The sequence below is a fragment of the Anabrus simplex genome, chromosome 8, assembly GCF_040414725.1.
Source record: "Anabrus simplex isolate iqAnaSimp1 chromosome 8, ASM4041472v1, whole genome shotgun sequence".
Taxonomy (NCBI): Eukaryota; Metazoa; Arthropoda; class Insecta; order Orthoptera; family Tettigoniidae; genus Anabrus; species Anabrus simplex.
The window spans coordinates 67,631,134-67,648,274 of NC_090272.1; the positions used below are offsets into that span (position 1 = coordinate 67,631,134).

Below are 17,141 nucleotides of genomic sequence, written 5' to 3' on the forward strand. Positions count from 1 at the left end.
CCGGCTGCAAACTTTCTACATCACTTACGAACATATTTGACATCCATGCATGACTCACCATATACTTCTGTCAACTGGCAATGGATTTCAATCGGTTCAGTACCTTTTGCGTTCAAAAACCAAATAACTGCGCGCACTTCGTACTTGGCGATATAACATCCAACGGGAGTTCCATTCTCAACGGGTGCCAAGCCAAGACTGAGTACTCAGCGCAGCGTGCGCATGTTTACATGCGAGCGCGGGAAACACTCTTCACAATATTGTGACCAACAGCCACATGAACAGAGTTCTGTATTTATAAAAAAATAGGAGGCCTTATTTTTGGGATTACCCTCATATTTTCTTCTTCTCTGTGCGAGGAATGTTTCCTGTAAGTTCGGCCGTACCTTATTGTCACACCCTGTACAAATTTGTGGCGAATAACAAAAAACTTCCCAGAAAATTCAAATGTTGACTTTTCCACAGCACCTGCTATTTAAGTACTGTAGTTGTCTTACTGCAACATACACTAATTTATTACAGTCTTACATTTATATGGATAAAATGTAGTCAAAAGTTGAAGCTGGTCACCTTTTGTATAAAATGGACAAAAATTTAGCAGATTTTCATTGAATACACTGTTTATTCTACTAACAGTATGAACTACAAGGAGAAAGAAACAGTATGTATTCAGCATAGTTAAGTGCCATATATACAGTGATGATATATCTATATACACCAACTGGCAAGTCACACATTAAAACATCCTTATATTATATTATATTATATTATATTATATTATATTATATTATATTATATTATATTATATTATATTATATTATATTATATTATATTATATTTAGAGGCTGCCTGGCTCAGGCAGTAAAGGGGTACTCGGTTCACCTGAAAGGACGTGGGTTCAATTCCCCACCAGGAAGTGGAAAAATTTAAGAAACAAGATTTCCACTTTTGAAGGTGCACAGCCTACACCAAACGTGAGTACCAGGTTAATTCCTGGGGGCAAAGACAGCCGGGCACAGAGATAACCACTCTATCCAACCAAGTACTGAGGTTACGGATAGTGGAAGTCTTTACCTTGCACCCCTCCAAGGGCCTTCATGGAGAAGACTTTGTTTTGCTTTTACTTTTGTTAAAATTATATTTTCTCTAGTCTGCAAAAACTAAAATGTGCCTATATTCTGTGTGTGACACTGCATTTTTGTATGGTGAAGTTCATTTTATGTGATGAGTAGACGAGTAGAAACCATGCAGCCTAACAACACACATAACTCTTTAAGAAGATCTAGCAAAAATGCAAGCCATCATCCTTGGATAACCAAAACTACTCGCGAAGGTCAATCGACCAGAGATTCCATCGATAAGGTTATGTAATACTAACATACCATTCACGTCATCAGTAAAAGTCCTAGGCGTTACTTTCGATGATGACATGTCATGGAAGGTGCATATTACGAACATTACCCAGAAAACATTCTCTGCATTGCACATGCTGCACAGGTATAAATACTTATTTCCTGAAAAACTAAAAAAAAATGCTGGTAGAAGCTCTGGTTTTCCCTCATTTTGACTATTGTGATGTGATTTATAGAGGTGCTGGGTGCAAGTTATTGAGCAGATTACAATGTGTTCAAAATGCATGTGTGAGATACGTCTGTTACCTATGGTACTATGACCATGTAACTCCTTCATATATGTAACCACCTATCTTGGCCCTGACTAGAAATCCGTTGCATTGTGCGTACCCTATGCCATCTCCATAAAATCCTAAAAATCCATAAATGCCATTTTACCTTACTTTATATTTTAAATACCTATCTTCTTATCACAGTCTTAACACCAGATCTACTAATAATTCCATCCTTGCTTTACCTACCCATAGATCTGCCACCTACGATAAATCATTCACAGTAATTGCCTGCCGTGAGTGGAACCTCCTTCCCGAAAGTATCAGAGGGTTAAGCGCTATTCGTACTTTCAAGGAAGCATTGTGGAGACATTTTATGCACCAGTAAGGTTCATCTGTAAAATTGATGCTGCTACTCACAACCATTCTATTGTCATGGATGTTCTGATAGAAGATTAGTCTAGAATTCTTACCCAATCTGTTTTTCAGATGTTATTAAATTCTATGTACTACCTCTTTTTTACATGTAGGATATTAGTTTTAAGAATTTATCCTTTTATTATATCTGATTTATTCCATCTTAATTTAATCTTATCACTCATCATTCTTGTATTACATCATCATCTTCCTTCCAAGTATTGGGCCATGTGTCCCATTACAGTCTTGCATTTGTCTTTTTGCAAGACTTGAAAGCAATCAAATGTCCTTCTGAGGGGTTGTTAGCCTGAAGGAAGTAAGATCATTGGTGGGGCTGCCACCTCTCAGCTAATGGACTAGCTTAAATTACAGCATTTCTTCCATAATTGATGTAATGGTTATACCGCCGTGACTCGGTCAACAGAGCCTCGTCTGTGGGAACAGGTTTGTTCATCTCAGGAAGGTGAGGTTGGCATTTGGGCAGGAGAGGTTATGTCATCATCATCATCATCATTATCCTTCCAAGTATTGGGCCATGTGGCCCATTATGGTCTTGCATTTTCTTTCCATCGCTTCATTGGACGTCCTATAGATCTCTGCCCTCTTGTTTGATAGCATAGGATCTCCTTTGGTAGTCTTCCAGATTCCATCCTTTGAATGTGACGTTTCCAGTTTTCTTGGTAATCATAGATGTAATTCATTACTGGTTTCACATTCAGTCCCTTAGGCACATCTTCATTTCTTATACGATCCCATTTTGTATAGCCTGCTGTTTTGCGCATGAATGTCATTTCACGTGCTGTAATTCTGGAAATGTCTAGAGTTCTTATTGTTCATGCCTCACTGCCGTAGCAAAAGGTTGGTCTGGCTAAAGTGTTATAAAGATGTAAGCGAGTGTGTTTCTGGACAAGAGATGGCTTCATGATGTGATTTATGATTCCTGTTGTTCTGGTAAATTTGGTTATTTTTGCAGAGATATCATTTCCCCGTGGTAAGATAAATTGTATCCCAGATAATTGAACTCATTGACTTTTTCCAAAATGTTATTATCTAAACAGATTTTACTGGGGATAGGGTCCTTCCCCTTAAAGGCCATTATTTCACTCTTTTGTGGTGAAATGATCATGTTGAATTTTGAAGAGACTTTCTGGAGATTAAATACTGACCACCGAAGATCATCTTCTGATGATGCTACCAATACAACATCATCAGCAAAGAGTATGGCATCTAGATGTGTGAGATATCTGCTGACTGGGATTGATCCATACCTTTCATGCCTCCATTCCTGCATTATGTTGTTATATAGATTATGAACAACAAAGGAGAAAGTCCACAACCTTGTCTCACACCTCTGCTGATCGGTTCCCATTTAGTCTGATGATTACCTAACTTTACTGCAATAAGGTTGTCACTGTACATGTTGTATATGTTATCTATTAATTGTTGTGGGACATTATCTTCTGCTAAGATATTAAGAAGTCTGTTCCTGTTAACTAGGTCAAAGGCTTTCTTAAAATCAACAAATGCTATGTGAGTTTCCAAGTTAAATTCCCTGCGTTTTTCTACTAAGATTTTCAAGGTAAAGTAAGCATCAGCACATGAGCATCCCTTTTGAAAACAATGTTGTTCATTTCCAATCACACTTTCATAATGCCTGAATAATTTTTCTTTGAAAATATTAAGAGTAAATTTTGTAACCTGAGTTGAGTATACTTATCCCTCTGTAACTTCCATAATCTTTCACACTGCTCTTCTTATAAAGAGGAATAACTATAGCTTTTTGCCAATTCTCTGGTGGTCTGTCGCCATTCCAAATTAAATTGATGAATTTGAGAAATCTTTGCTTGAAGATGTCGCTGGAGTACTTGAATAGTTCTGCATTTATTGAGTCTTCTTCAAATGCTTTTCCATTTCTAAGTTTTCTGAGTACTAGCTCCAGTTCTTCAAGTGTAATGGTTTCTGAAGACTTGTTAAGAGATGTTGGCAGGAGAAATGGCTCAATATTTGAACCCCTCCAAAGGTTCTGAAAATAAATGAGCCACTCTGTTAGAGGTATTGCATTAATGTGCGTGTCTTCTTTTACATCATTATTCAGTTTCTTGAGTATTTTATAGGTCTGTGGTTGTGGTCTTGTTATATCAGTCTCCAGGCATGAAACAAAGTTTTCCCAACTCTTTCTGTGCTTTTTCTGCACTTCCCTTTTTGCTATTGCACTCTTGTGGTGATACTCTATTTTATCTTCTAATTTACTAGTTGACAAAAAAAATTTATAAGCATTTCTTTTGTCTGAAATAACTTTTTCAATTTCTTCATCCCAGATTCTTAAACCCTTTTTTCTCTGCCATTTTTTCTTACCTCCCAAACTCTCAAAAGCAGACTGCTTTAAAATTGAACACAAATTAGACCACTCCATTTCCACGTTGTCACTAACTGGTGTCATCTGTGTAAGATTATTAAGTCTGTTCTGGTACAGTCATTTTATACTGGGGTCTCTTAATAGGTTAACCTTGTGAGAAGTTTTAATTTCTTGTGTTGTTTGTTTGTTTCTTTTATACCATCTAGGTCTCAGACGAATAGGTGCCACTAATAGATAGTGATCAGTTTCCAATTCAGGACCTCGATAGACTCTTGTATCCAAGACTAAATCTGCCAATTTACCATTACAAATTATATAATCTATAATTGATTTCTGATTTTGTGCAGACCTCGTGTACTTGTGGCTGTCGTTGTGTGGGAACATTGTGTTCATAATTTTTAACTGATTGAGGACAGTGAAATCTATTAATTTTGTTCCAGTGTTATTACAGGTTGTTTCACCATGGATTCCAATGTGATTCTGAATTTTCTTATTACCAAATTCTATTACAATTAATTTAATTAGTATTACATCTATTATTGTAAAGTGATACAATGTAATATATGAATATTTCAGTGCCTGGTTAGATAGAAGAGAAGGCTCTAGGCCTTAATCTTGCCAGGTAAAATAAAACATTACTAAACATTACTATCTGAGGTCTGGCTCACATAAAATGAACAACTTCACCACAAGAAAATGAGAGGAAGAATGGTTCCGCAGTGTGGCATGCAAAATACAGGCATATTTTAGTTTTTGCAGACTAGAGTAAATATAATTGTAACACTGGATTTTAATGTCAGTGGTTCAACCATTTTAGTTTTTGCAGACTAGAGTAAATATAATTGTAACACTGGATTTTAATGTCAGTGGTTCAACCATTTTAATTTTTGCAGACTAGAGTAAATACAATTGTAACATTGGATTTTAATGTCAGTGGTTCAGCCATTAGCTCTAAGTTACATGTACAGTTTTTATACTACCAAGGATGAAATATCAACATTTTAACAGTTTATTTTGTAGAGTACTAGTACGCAGGATTTTTTAGAAAGATCACAAGAATCGTTCTCTTGGAAGAAGAATAGGAAAGATTTTTGGACTATAACAAAGGGAAACTCTTGCAATATTGTACAAGTTTTTAGTGTGAGTGCTTATTTTAGTGTAAATAGTGTTTTAGGATCAAGTCTAATGGATTTTGGAACTTTGTTTTAAAGATAGCTAAGGAAGAGAACTGGTTGGTTCTCAACATGTTCAGTATAATATGTAATAAATAAGTTATATATATTTGTGTATGTAATTGTATTGACAAGGTGGACCTATTCATAGCCCTGTTTTACAGGATTCCCTTAAGTGATACTAATCAATACGGATCAAATGGAACCAAACATGGTCAAGTTTATTAACGCTGGTGTTGGTGATCTTGAGTTGCTTATGAAAACATCTTCAAATCAATATAGTTGGTCCGTTATTGGACATTATAAATTTTCCAGCTATTATAAATTTACTCATTCGGGACAAATATTTCAGGTTCCCTATGGGAATCAACATCTGTATCATCTCCAAATCAAGTACAAAAAAAAATATATCTGGGTACCAAAATGAGAAAAGTTCTCAGAGCTCAAAAGTGGTACATGAAATATTTTTGTGGTGATGGATATGGTGTTTCATTACATTTCAAAGAGTGCAAGATTGTGACAAAACAGTACAATGGGAGACGAAAAAGACAAGGGAGTTTATTTGGTTGAGAATGGAACCGTACTTATTTTTATGCATTTTTGTATATTAAAAAACATGTTACAGAACTTAGAGTAGTAAAATGTAATACATAAAGTATGATGATTAATTGCTTTTAAAAAGTATGTTAGTTTTTACAAAGTTCCTTTTCCTAATTCTCCTTATATTATCTAACACCCTTACTTCAAAACATGAATTTTCGGGGAATGGGAATGGAGGGGTGAGATATATGTAAGTAAATACGTTATATACTAACTCAAATAGAAGAACATGTAATACTGTATTTAATTAAGCATGAGAAATCTAAATACAAACATGAAAGAGTATACTCAAAATTTACTTTCAAAGTACTGTATTAGATTGTGTTCAGTACATATAGTAGATATCGAAGAGATCATAGAAGGGTATATTTTGAAGAGAGGAGACGTGTATAAACTACATGTAAAACAATTTAGAGCTGGTTAATTGTATAGCAATGACAAAATTGAACTCCTTTTGAGTGTGTTACTATTGGTATCCCATAAAGTAGATCATTTCATGAGTTAAATAAAAGAACAATTGCATATTACTTACGCACAGCACTATTCAGTTTTGAAATGGCAGATTCTGTGTATTGTCTAATTCCATCATCCTTAATGAACACTACATCTGGTGATGAGCCATGTAACATGAAAGCAAAACTTGTTGCCTGCAAAGAAAATTCAAGTTCAGATTAATGAGACATAATATACAGTCTGTCTGTCTGTTAGGTCATCAGCCCAGAGGCTGGTTGGATCCTCAAATAGCACCACCAAAGGCTATGCAGCTATAGGGAAACTGCAAAAACCAATGGCAGAGCCCAAATGAGGCGTACTAGGCAAGATGAGGAGTGAGGTAGTTTGCCATTGCTTTCCTCACTGGACCAGAAGGTGCCACTGCAGCACGACTGATCCTATGAGCAACACCTTTCCTAACACTCGGACACTAGTTGTGCCCCAAATGTCATTACTCAGCACCAACCATACCCCAGCAGCTTCCATATTGTCACAGCCATGGATAAGACTAGGACTTCGGTGGAAGCTACACTTTGCTCTAGCCTATGCCAAGAGACGGATACAAAAATACTGCATCCATCAAGAAATGGCAACAGGCGACAATATACAGTATTATTGTTTAATCACTTCTCATCTGTTTAATCCTTACATGTGTAGAATACTATTGATTATTACTAAACATATTTGATTAAATCACTGAAAACATGGACAACAGGTTGTTTTTCCCTCTGTAAAATAGACATTATTTGTTTATTTATTCTCAACAATAGAGACAAGCATACATATAAATTAGTAGAGCGACTTCATTTTGCGACTATATTAGCCCAATATAAGAACAGTACAGAACCAAAAGGTTCTGTTGTGATTTTAATATATGGTGAGTCTACCAGGTGGTGTGATATTCTGTTATTTATTACTTAGCAAGGCAGCATCATGTCACTCTGTGGCCAGACACGCACAGTGCATGCAGAACGAAGCTCTACTAATCTATATGTCAACTGGTTAAAAGGGGCGGCACATACAAGTATGGTATAAAATATAGATGGTCTGAATACAGGCACCACCAGCCCCATGGTGTAGCGGTAGCGTGCCTGCCTCTTACCCCAAGGCCTCGGGTTTGATTCCCGGCCAAGTCAGGAATTTTTACCTGGACCTGAGGGCTGGTTCGAGGTCCACTCAGCCTATGTGATTAGAATTGAGGAGCTATCTGACGGTGAGATAGCGGCCCCGGTCTAGAAAGCCAAGAATAACGGCCGAGAAGATTCGTCGTGCTGACCAGATGACACCTCGTAATCTGCAGGCCTTCGAGCTGAACAGCGGTCGCTTGGTAGGCCAAGGCACTTCAAGGGCTGTAGTGCCATGGGGTTTTTGAATACAGGCACTGAATTTTTGTGGAGAAAAAGTATTTTAATCTCATTATAGCTGGACTATTAGATTTTTATAACATCAAGACATTAATACCATGTATTTTAGTACGTTCAATATCTGCTGACTTCATCTAGTGCTACTATATATCAGTAGCATAGCCAAGATCACCCAATTACAAGAGGAGTTTGTAGTTCCAAAATGATGATAGAACATAATGTAGGTGCTTGTGCGTGTGTTTTGCGCACATGCATGAGTGTCATAAGGGCACTGATACAAGTATGGAATGAAATGGCGTATGGCGTTTTTGGAAAAGGCATTTAACAGGGGTGAAAAGAAGTGAAAAAAAGTGTTGTATTATTTTTTGAGAAGTTACAGATGTGAAAATTGGTATTTGGAATCTCCTTTAAAAATAAAGAATCATGTATTTTTATGTTTTGCAGAAAATCCACTTAGACGGGGTGGGGGAAGGACTGATAAAGAGGTTGAATTATTTTTATGGGGATACTTATATCTCAAAAACTGAAAATGTTACAGATGTAGAAATAAGCATTTTAAATCTCCTTTAAAAGTATAGAAATATGTATTTATTTTTTTCGACTTGAGAGAAGACTTTTTCTCACATGTACAGTTCTATGTCACATGGTCGTCTTAGCCCCAAAAGGTAATACCACAAACGTGGTTTACAAAGAGTTTCTGGTGTAAATGAAACTCAGTTTTTCGGTGAGTTTTTATACTTTAGGGATTTTCAGATAATGTCTTAGTACAATGCCGAGGAATGATTACTTTTATCAAATTACAAAATCCACGTGAGCAAAGCCGCGGGTAACTGCTAGTCTTAACATATAGTGACCCATCTTGAATGAATAAAGGTATCATTTCATCTGAAGAATAATTCAAACATTCCAATATTAGAACACTCATGATTTATTTCCAAGAAAACAGAACAAGATCTTCAGGAAACTTCAAATTTTTCTACCTGTTTGTCTTATTTCATATAGCATGTGTCCAAAAGACTATCCTGTCTGTTATTCTGGGTTATGAAGGAATTAAATAAGTGTATGTAGAAGTAGAAGCCAGCCCTGTGGTGTAGGGGTAGCGTGCCTGCCTCTTACCCGGAGGCCCTGGATTCGATTCCCGGGCAGGTCGGGGATTTTTACCTGGACCTGAGGGCTAGTTCGAGGTCCACTCAGCCTACATGATTAGAATATAGGAGCTATCTGACGGTGAGATAGCGGCCCTGGTCTAGAAAGCCAAGAATAACGGCCGAGAGAATTCGTTGTGCTGACACCCTGTAACCTTTGGTCTGAGCAGCAGTCGCTTGGTAGGCCTAGGCCCTTCAAGGGCTGTAGTGCCATGGGTGGGGGGTAGAAGTAGAAGTTGTGGAAGGAGAAGTAACAGTGGAGAAGTACCATCAACACCCCAACCTGGCAGGATCTGGACAAGGGGAAATGAAAATGATGCTGCTGATGATGATGTAATTTTCCTAAGTAAAATTATATATTTGAAACTCTTACCTGCTCTTTCATTGTTTCAGTGGGTGCCACTTTGGGAAGTAGATCCTGCCTCTTACATGCTTGATACTGGGGATCAAACACACCTATGGTTGAGTAGTATCTTTCCAGGACATTTGACAAACGTAGATAACCATTTGCCTTTCGATTCCATTCTTTGATGTAGGTAGATAATATCAAACCTATAAAGATTCAGTGAATTACTTACAGGAAAAAGGAAGAATATCAAGTATAGTTATTTCAGTTCAGATACCTACAGGATGGAAATTATCTCTACCATCAGAATAAAGAGAGGAATGAACAATACTAAGTTCCATGTCTGCAGCTTGAATAGTTTGCAAAAAAAGTTAGCATTCACTCCTCTTTCTAACCTGTCTGCCCCTCCATTAGCAGCTGCCATGCCTGAGCTCTTGCAATGCATCACACAGACTAGCTGCAATGTTGCAATTTCCAACTAAATGCATGCAATCGAAACCGACTTTCAACCTATTAGGTCATGTTACGTACATTTAGTACGTGTTGAAGAGATGTTAAGTACAAAACAAAAATGGCCAACAAGACACCAGTGGGATCCGAACCTACAACCTGGTGTCTGGTTGGCCATTTTTGTTCTGTACTTAACATCTCCTCAACACGTACTAAATGTACGTAACATGACCTAATAGGTTGAAAGTCGGTTTCGATTACAATGCGGTCGTGAAAATTCAATATTCATTAAATGCATGCATTTACAACAAATAGACTGGCTGTTAAGGTAACTAATATGCTTCCCTTTCTACGGTCATTTGGCTCGTGTTCTAAGCCATGTGTAAGGAAGATCGATGCAAACATTTGCCAATAGTTATTTTTTTCTACATAATTTTCTACATAATTTGCTATGAGTCATCTATTTGTAAAACCAGGCAGCTCCAAACAAAATTGAAATCGACTTTTTGTGCTGAATGTTTTCTCTGTTCACTTTTATACAAGACAACGAACTATTAGCTGCAAACTCGGCCTCTAACCAGCTTATCTTCTTCGTTGAAAATTGGAGTTAGGCAAAAGATGTTGAATCTCTACTGACTAAACATTTTGGGACTCAGTGGTGAAATGTAGAAGTGTTGAAGTTTTACAAAGAATTCATTGATAATAATAACCTTCAACAAAACAACCCAAAAGATGGAGAAGATGCATGTGAGCACAGTGTAGACAATGGCATTAATTAATGTTTAATTCTGGTTCATTTTGTGTAAATACATTGGCTTTTTACAGTGTATTCATTTCTTTTTAGTTAACTTTTAAATAAAGCATTTTTTTTGTATATTTTCATTCCTACAGTTTCTTTCGTTTGCTGCAAAACTGACCATCTCCAAATTTGTTATTTAAAAATAATAAAAATAATAAAACAGTGGTATTCTGGAACATTCATTACAATCTTATTTATAAGTGATTAAACAAATAAAAATAATTCTAAATCTCATTATTTAGATTTTATACATTTTTTCAGTTTCCTGAAAATTTTAACCATTTGAAGATGGCCGGTTTTACAAATAGACGACTCTGTCATGGAGAATAATCTCGTGGAGTGTGATAGTATTGTTACCTTCCATCCTGTATATGAGTTGATTTATAAGTAATGGTAACTATATTTTATCGTCTGAAAATTTTTCAACATTATGCTTGGAAGCATGTGAAATGTACTTTGTAATGTTGCCACCAGATGGAGTATGAGTTGTCTGGTCTGGAAGCGATTGCACTCCAAACATCACTTGTTTGAAGACAGCAGTGTATAATGGTAGTAACCAAAGTTGAACAGTACAAGGAAGTTGTACTTCACAGCTGCAGTGTGTCATGCTGAGCAGTCATACTAACTACACCCTAGCATCCTACATGAAGTACTCCCTTTCAAGTCAAACCTCAATCTGTGAAGACACATTCTTCTTGAAAAAAAAAAAAAGTTTTTATTTATTCTTCTTCTTAACAAAAAATGGCATAAGAATTTTTTATTCTGTTCCACTCGTTTGATCACATCATCATCATCATCATTGTACAGTTCCAGTTTCCCAGGTACTGTTGATGAGCCTCTTCCACTTCTTCCTGTCCATATACAACTTGTCATGGAGAACATCATTCACTGTCCACCCTCTGGCAACTAGATCAACCTTGATCATGTCCACCCCTTGAGTTTTAGGTCTTCCTGCAGGTCTTTTCCCCTCCACCTGGCTTTCCAAATTTATTCTGGCTGTTGTTATAGGCTCGACCCTCATCACATGCCCGTACCACCGTAGTCTTGATGTGCCGATTCTGTCTAATAGGGATGCCTTTATTCCAGCTTCTTTCCTCACCTCCTTATTTCTTAACTTGTCCATCTTCATCTTCTGGATGGTGGATCTAAGAAATTTCATCTCTGATGCTTGCAATCTTGATGAATCTCTTTTTGTGAGGGTGTACATTTCAATACCATAGGTCAATATTGGTATGAAATAGCTGTTAAACATCATCAGTTTGGCCAGTTTTGGAATCATGTCATCCCATAAAAGTGTTCTTACTTGTTGGTAGAATTCTGATCCCTTTTGCACTCTGTTTGTAATTTCCTTTCTGAACAAATTATCACTGGAGATTACACTTCCAAGGTAAGGAAAACTATCCACACACTCTAGCTGGTGGTCTCCTAGTTTTACACTTGCTGGACGACCTTCTCTGTTGATTGCCATCACCACTGTCTTGGTCTCGCTGATGTTGAGGTTATATTCCTGGAACTGGGATTACCATATGTTGATTCTGGTCGGTACTTCCTCTTCTGTTTCACCCCAAATCATGATATCATCAACAAAGGCCACTGCATTCAGTTCACCTAACTTTTCCTTGACGTTCTTCATTATTTTGTCCATAACAGTGATGAACAGCAGTGGGAACAGTGCACTTCCTTGCTGACTCCACACTTGGTCTCAAACCAATTTGTACACAGCTAGTACAGTCTGTGTACAACATCTGAATTTTCCTTACCAGTCCTTCAGGAACATTTCCTTCCCTCAGGCAATCCCAGATCTTATCTCTTATAACACTATCATAGGCCTTTTCTATATCCAGGAATACAATGGCCAGGTTCTTGCCTTTCTTCCAATACTTTTCCATCAGTATGCGGGTGCTAGAAATCAGATCCATTGTTGATATGTTACTTCTGAATCCATATTGCTCCTCCTCTAACTGTGGTTCAATGACGGTTCTCAATCTCCTTTCTATGATCTTCTCTAGAATTTTTATTGCATGAGACAGCAGGGTTATTCCATCTGCTGCCATTCTGAAACAGGGGAATTATAACACCCTTGCTCTAATCTGCAGGTATTTTAGTGTCTATCCATATGGCATTTAGTACTCTGTGCAGCCATTGTATACCCTGGATGCCTGCTGCCTTAATCATGTGTGCATTCACTTCATCTGCACCTGAAGATTTTCTTGTAGGCATAGATTTTAAGGCTGTCTCAGTTTCTGTCCAGGTGATGGAAGGTTCCTCATTGTAGGCATGGTTTTCCGGTTCTGTATTTTGTTCTTGAACTGGTCTATTCAGTAAGTGGTCGAAATGGTTCTTCAGGACTTCCCTCATTTCACTTTTTGTCCTAACAAGATTTCCATTTTCATATTTAAGTGCCATTATGGTATTCATTGGCTTCCTTTTACCTCTGATAACACTATACAGTAGTTTCTTATTGCCTCTGCTGTCTTCCTCCAGTTTCTGAGTGAATATATTCCATGCCTTGGTCTTTTCTTCTGTAACTGTTCTTGTAACATCCAGTTTCTTGTTTTGGTATAATTGTTCAAGGTTTCTGATTTTTGCCTCATCTCTAGTAAGATTTGGTTTATTTTTCTCCCAATCTCTTTCTTTCCAAAAGAGATTTGTTTCCCTGATTGCTGCTCTCACTCTTTCATTCCACCATGGTGTTTCCTTCTCCCTTGTTTTCATACTTGTCTTTCCACAAACTTCAGTTGCTTCCTTAATCAATGTGTCCCTTATTCTGGTCCATTCTGCCTCTCCATTTTTCCTTTCATCTCTTAGTAACAGGGTTTTTATCTGGTTCTGACACTCAGTTCTCTTATCTGTTTTCTGGAGTTCCCATACTTTGATTTTTGGCATTTTCCTGTTCTGTACTTTTGGCACATAGAAGTTTCTCAGGTCTGCTACTAATAGATGGTCATCTCTGTCAAGACTCTCGCTGGGTATTACTCTGACATCTGTTACCATTCTGCTCCTTTCTTCATCTGAGATGACATAATCAATTACAGTCTTTTGTAGTCCATCCCAACTGTATCATGTTATCTTATGCCTCTGTCTCTTCTTGAACCAACTATTTTTCACCACCAACCCATTCCTCATACAGAAGTCAAGGAGATGTTCACCTTCTATATTTCTTCCACCATATCCATGAGGTTCCATTACGTTCTTATATCCTGTTCTATCTGTCCCAATCTGTGCATTCAGATCTCCTATAATGATTACTCTCTCTTTACTAATAACTTTTTCCAAATCATCAAGAAACTGGTTCTTATCCTCTTGACAACCTCCAGTTTGAGGTGCATACACCTGTACCAAAGTTATTCTTTTCCTAAATGCACAGTCACCTTTATTATTCTCTCACTAACATACTGAATGTCAGTGACTCCTTCTAGACCTTTACTCATTATGAAACCAACACCGTTCCTCATCTCTTTGTCATTTCCATACCAATACAGTGTATACTGTTTTCTTAATTTCTTCATTCCTTTCCCTCTCCATTTGGTTTCACTCAGCCCCAGTATCATTCATTTCCTCCTTTCCATAAAGTCCACTAGTTCTTCACGTTTTCCTGTGAGACTGAGTAAGTTGATGGTCCCAATCCGTGTTAGTCTCCTCCAGGATTTTTGCATTTTTGCAAGACTCTGTCTATCATCAGGCCATAAACTATCATCCCTGACATGAGTCTGCTCATGCTGGCATCTTAATTTAGTTGATAAATGCGTTCCGAGGCTCTTATGTGTTTTGAAAGCAACTTTTTTTTTTTTTTGCTAGGGGCTTTACGTCGCACCGACACAGATAGGTCTTATGGCGACGATGGGATGGGAAAGGCCTAGGAGTTGGAAGGAAGCGGCCGTGGCCTTAATTAAGGTACAGCCCCAGCATTTGCCTGGTGTGAAAATGGGAAACCACGGAAAACCATCTTCAGGGCTGCCGATAGTGGGATTCGAACCTACTATCTCCCGGATGCAAGCTCACAGCCGCGCGCCTCTACGCGCACGGCCAACTCGCCCGGTTTGAAAGCAACTACAACTCTTTTACTGGCTTGCTAGGCCTAACATAATTGAGGATTTTCTTTCGGGGTTTACTCCCTTAGCCTTTGAGGATCCCTCCTCATCTCACAAAGCAGTGGGTTCCATCTGGACTACCCCCAGACGAATGGGTTGCCTCCTCTGCCAGCTCCACCATACCGAATCATAATCTCCGTTTTTGCTGTCGTTGAGGTCTTCACTCGTTACCCTGAGCTGGGACCCTTTGCCAGATGTTACACACTAAGTCAGTGTGCTCTGGGACTCACATAGGCAGGGGTACCACTCCCTGGGCAGGGCTGCCTCTAAGAGGGTCCCTACCTGTTACCAGATCACATCACTTATTGTAATTAGATGTTGGATTATCTAGAATAATGCCACTTAGCTGCAATAACAACATTTACTTCTTAGATAGACTACTTTTTCTATGTTTTTTTTTTTTTTTAATACAAAAAATGCTACTGACCATCTATTCCTCCTCTGATTTCAGCATCTGTCATTTCTGTTCGGGAAGCTTTTCCAATAAAGTACCATTTAGGGATTTTTGTACTGTTCCATCCTCCAGCTACACCTACTTCTACATCACTGGGAGTTTTTGGAACTTGTCTCACTGCAACTTCAGCCAGATCACCTGAAAGAAAACAGAAAAATTAAATACCTTTCAAGTCTAAATTAATTGTTATAATTAGGGTCCGGATGTTTATCACCTAAAAATATTAGAAATATGCAAGCATTTATGACCTTAAAAATATTAAAATATGACAATTAATATGACTTAAACATTTTTTGCCGGCCCTGTGGTATAGCGGTAGTGTGCTGTAATTTTTAACAAAACAAGCTGCATTATAACTGGCTATATGAAAGCTACACCCCTATGACAGGAGGTGCCTCTATATCAAGCACCTGAAGACCAGCTCACGAGTAAACAAAAAAATTCAAGGACGCTAAGACATAGAAGATTTTATTCAGAAAATTCCATATGACCAACCTTCACGTTTTTCGAGACGGTTCTGCAGTATACAAGTTGTAGTGAAATGGAACACAATATTTTATCAATCGCTCAACAAATTTAAGGACTCCACAACTGCTTGTTCATAAGAATATCATTTAACCAATGAATTTTTATTATACGACTGACTTGCAAGTCTTTTACTTGTCATAATCGTTTTTAATGAGTTAAGGTTTTAATTATAGATTTAATGGGATTTCATGCCAAACAATTTAAGACATGTCATGAATTTTAAGGTTGCCCATTTTCCGAAAAAAGCTGAAGATGATGCAAGTACGCGTCGAAACTAGTCCTGTGTAATTTAATATGTTGTAATTGAATAACAGCATTAAAATTGTATTGAATAGGTGGAAATATCAAGTTTATTTATTTTAATTCTTGGTTCAATACGAAAAAATGAAATTTCTTACGTTAACTGCATAGTCTACTGTTGCAATTTACAGTTTAACTGATTCCTGCTATGTTGCTTAGGTTTTTAGTTTACTGACAACTAATGCCCTCTTGTAAGACAGTGGGGAATTTATTATAAGTAGTTCAAGCTTTCCTCTACAAGATAGTGCTAAAATCTCAACTTTTGTCAAATGGCACATTATTTTGAGTTTATGTCCAGAATGTTGGTTTCCTCAAAAGAATGCCAGTGTCTTCTTCATTGTATCACAAAAGACAGATGTTTTGACAGGGGAAGGAAGAGTTTCAATTCAGCAGACTTTGTTTTCAAGTGATGAATGTTTTGGGTAACATTTTACCATCCTACTAATCCAACACAGCTGTAAACACAGGTAGCTGATTGGGCACCAGAAGGAATTTTGGCACCAAGACTTTTGGGAGCAACAAGTGAACAATAGGATCTCCAGAACTTGGAAAAAGAGGAAGATGCCATAAGTACAAGGATTTATGCTTGAAACATGTTTGGAAACTGTTTTGAAAATTAAAGTACTTGGCCTGGCTGTAACTCCTTTGGAGTTCATATAAACACTAGCAATTACCCATGGCTTCGTTCACGTGGATTTCATAATTTGATCAAAGCAATCATTCCTCGGCATTGTACTAAGACATTATCTGAAAATTCCTAAAGTATAAAACTCACCCAAAAATTGAGTTTCATTTACCCCAGAAATTCTTTGTAAACCATGTTTGTGGTATTACCTTTTGGGGCTAAGACATCCATGCGACATAGAACTGTACATGTGAAAAACAGTCTTCTCTCAAGTCGAAAAAATGAATACACGTTTCTTTATTTTTAAAGGAGATTCCAAATACCTATTCCCACATCTGTAACATCTTCAGTTTTTGAAATATACATAAGTATCCCCAT

General features: G+C 37.4%; 1 protein-coding gene across 1 annotated transcript in view; it reads right to left on the bottom strand.

Annotated features, from left to right (window-relative positions):
- Nucleotides 1-17,141, bottom strand: part of LOC136878793 (uncharacterized) — a 127,174-nt gene that overhangs the window by 59,542 nt on the left and 50,491 nt on the right. The window contains exons 7-9 of the mRNA XM_067152267.2: nucleotides 15,284-15,448; nucleotides 9,544-9,722; nucleotides 6,702-6,816 (exon numbers count right to left, since the gene is read on the bottom strand). Of these exons, the coding sequence (XP_067008368.2) occupies nucleotides 6,702-6,816; nucleotides 9,544-9,722; nucleotides 15,284-15,448 (459 nt within the window). The remainder of the gene's footprint in view (nucleotides 1-6,701; nucleotides 6,817-9,543; nucleotides 9,723-15,283; nucleotides 15,449-17,141) is intronic.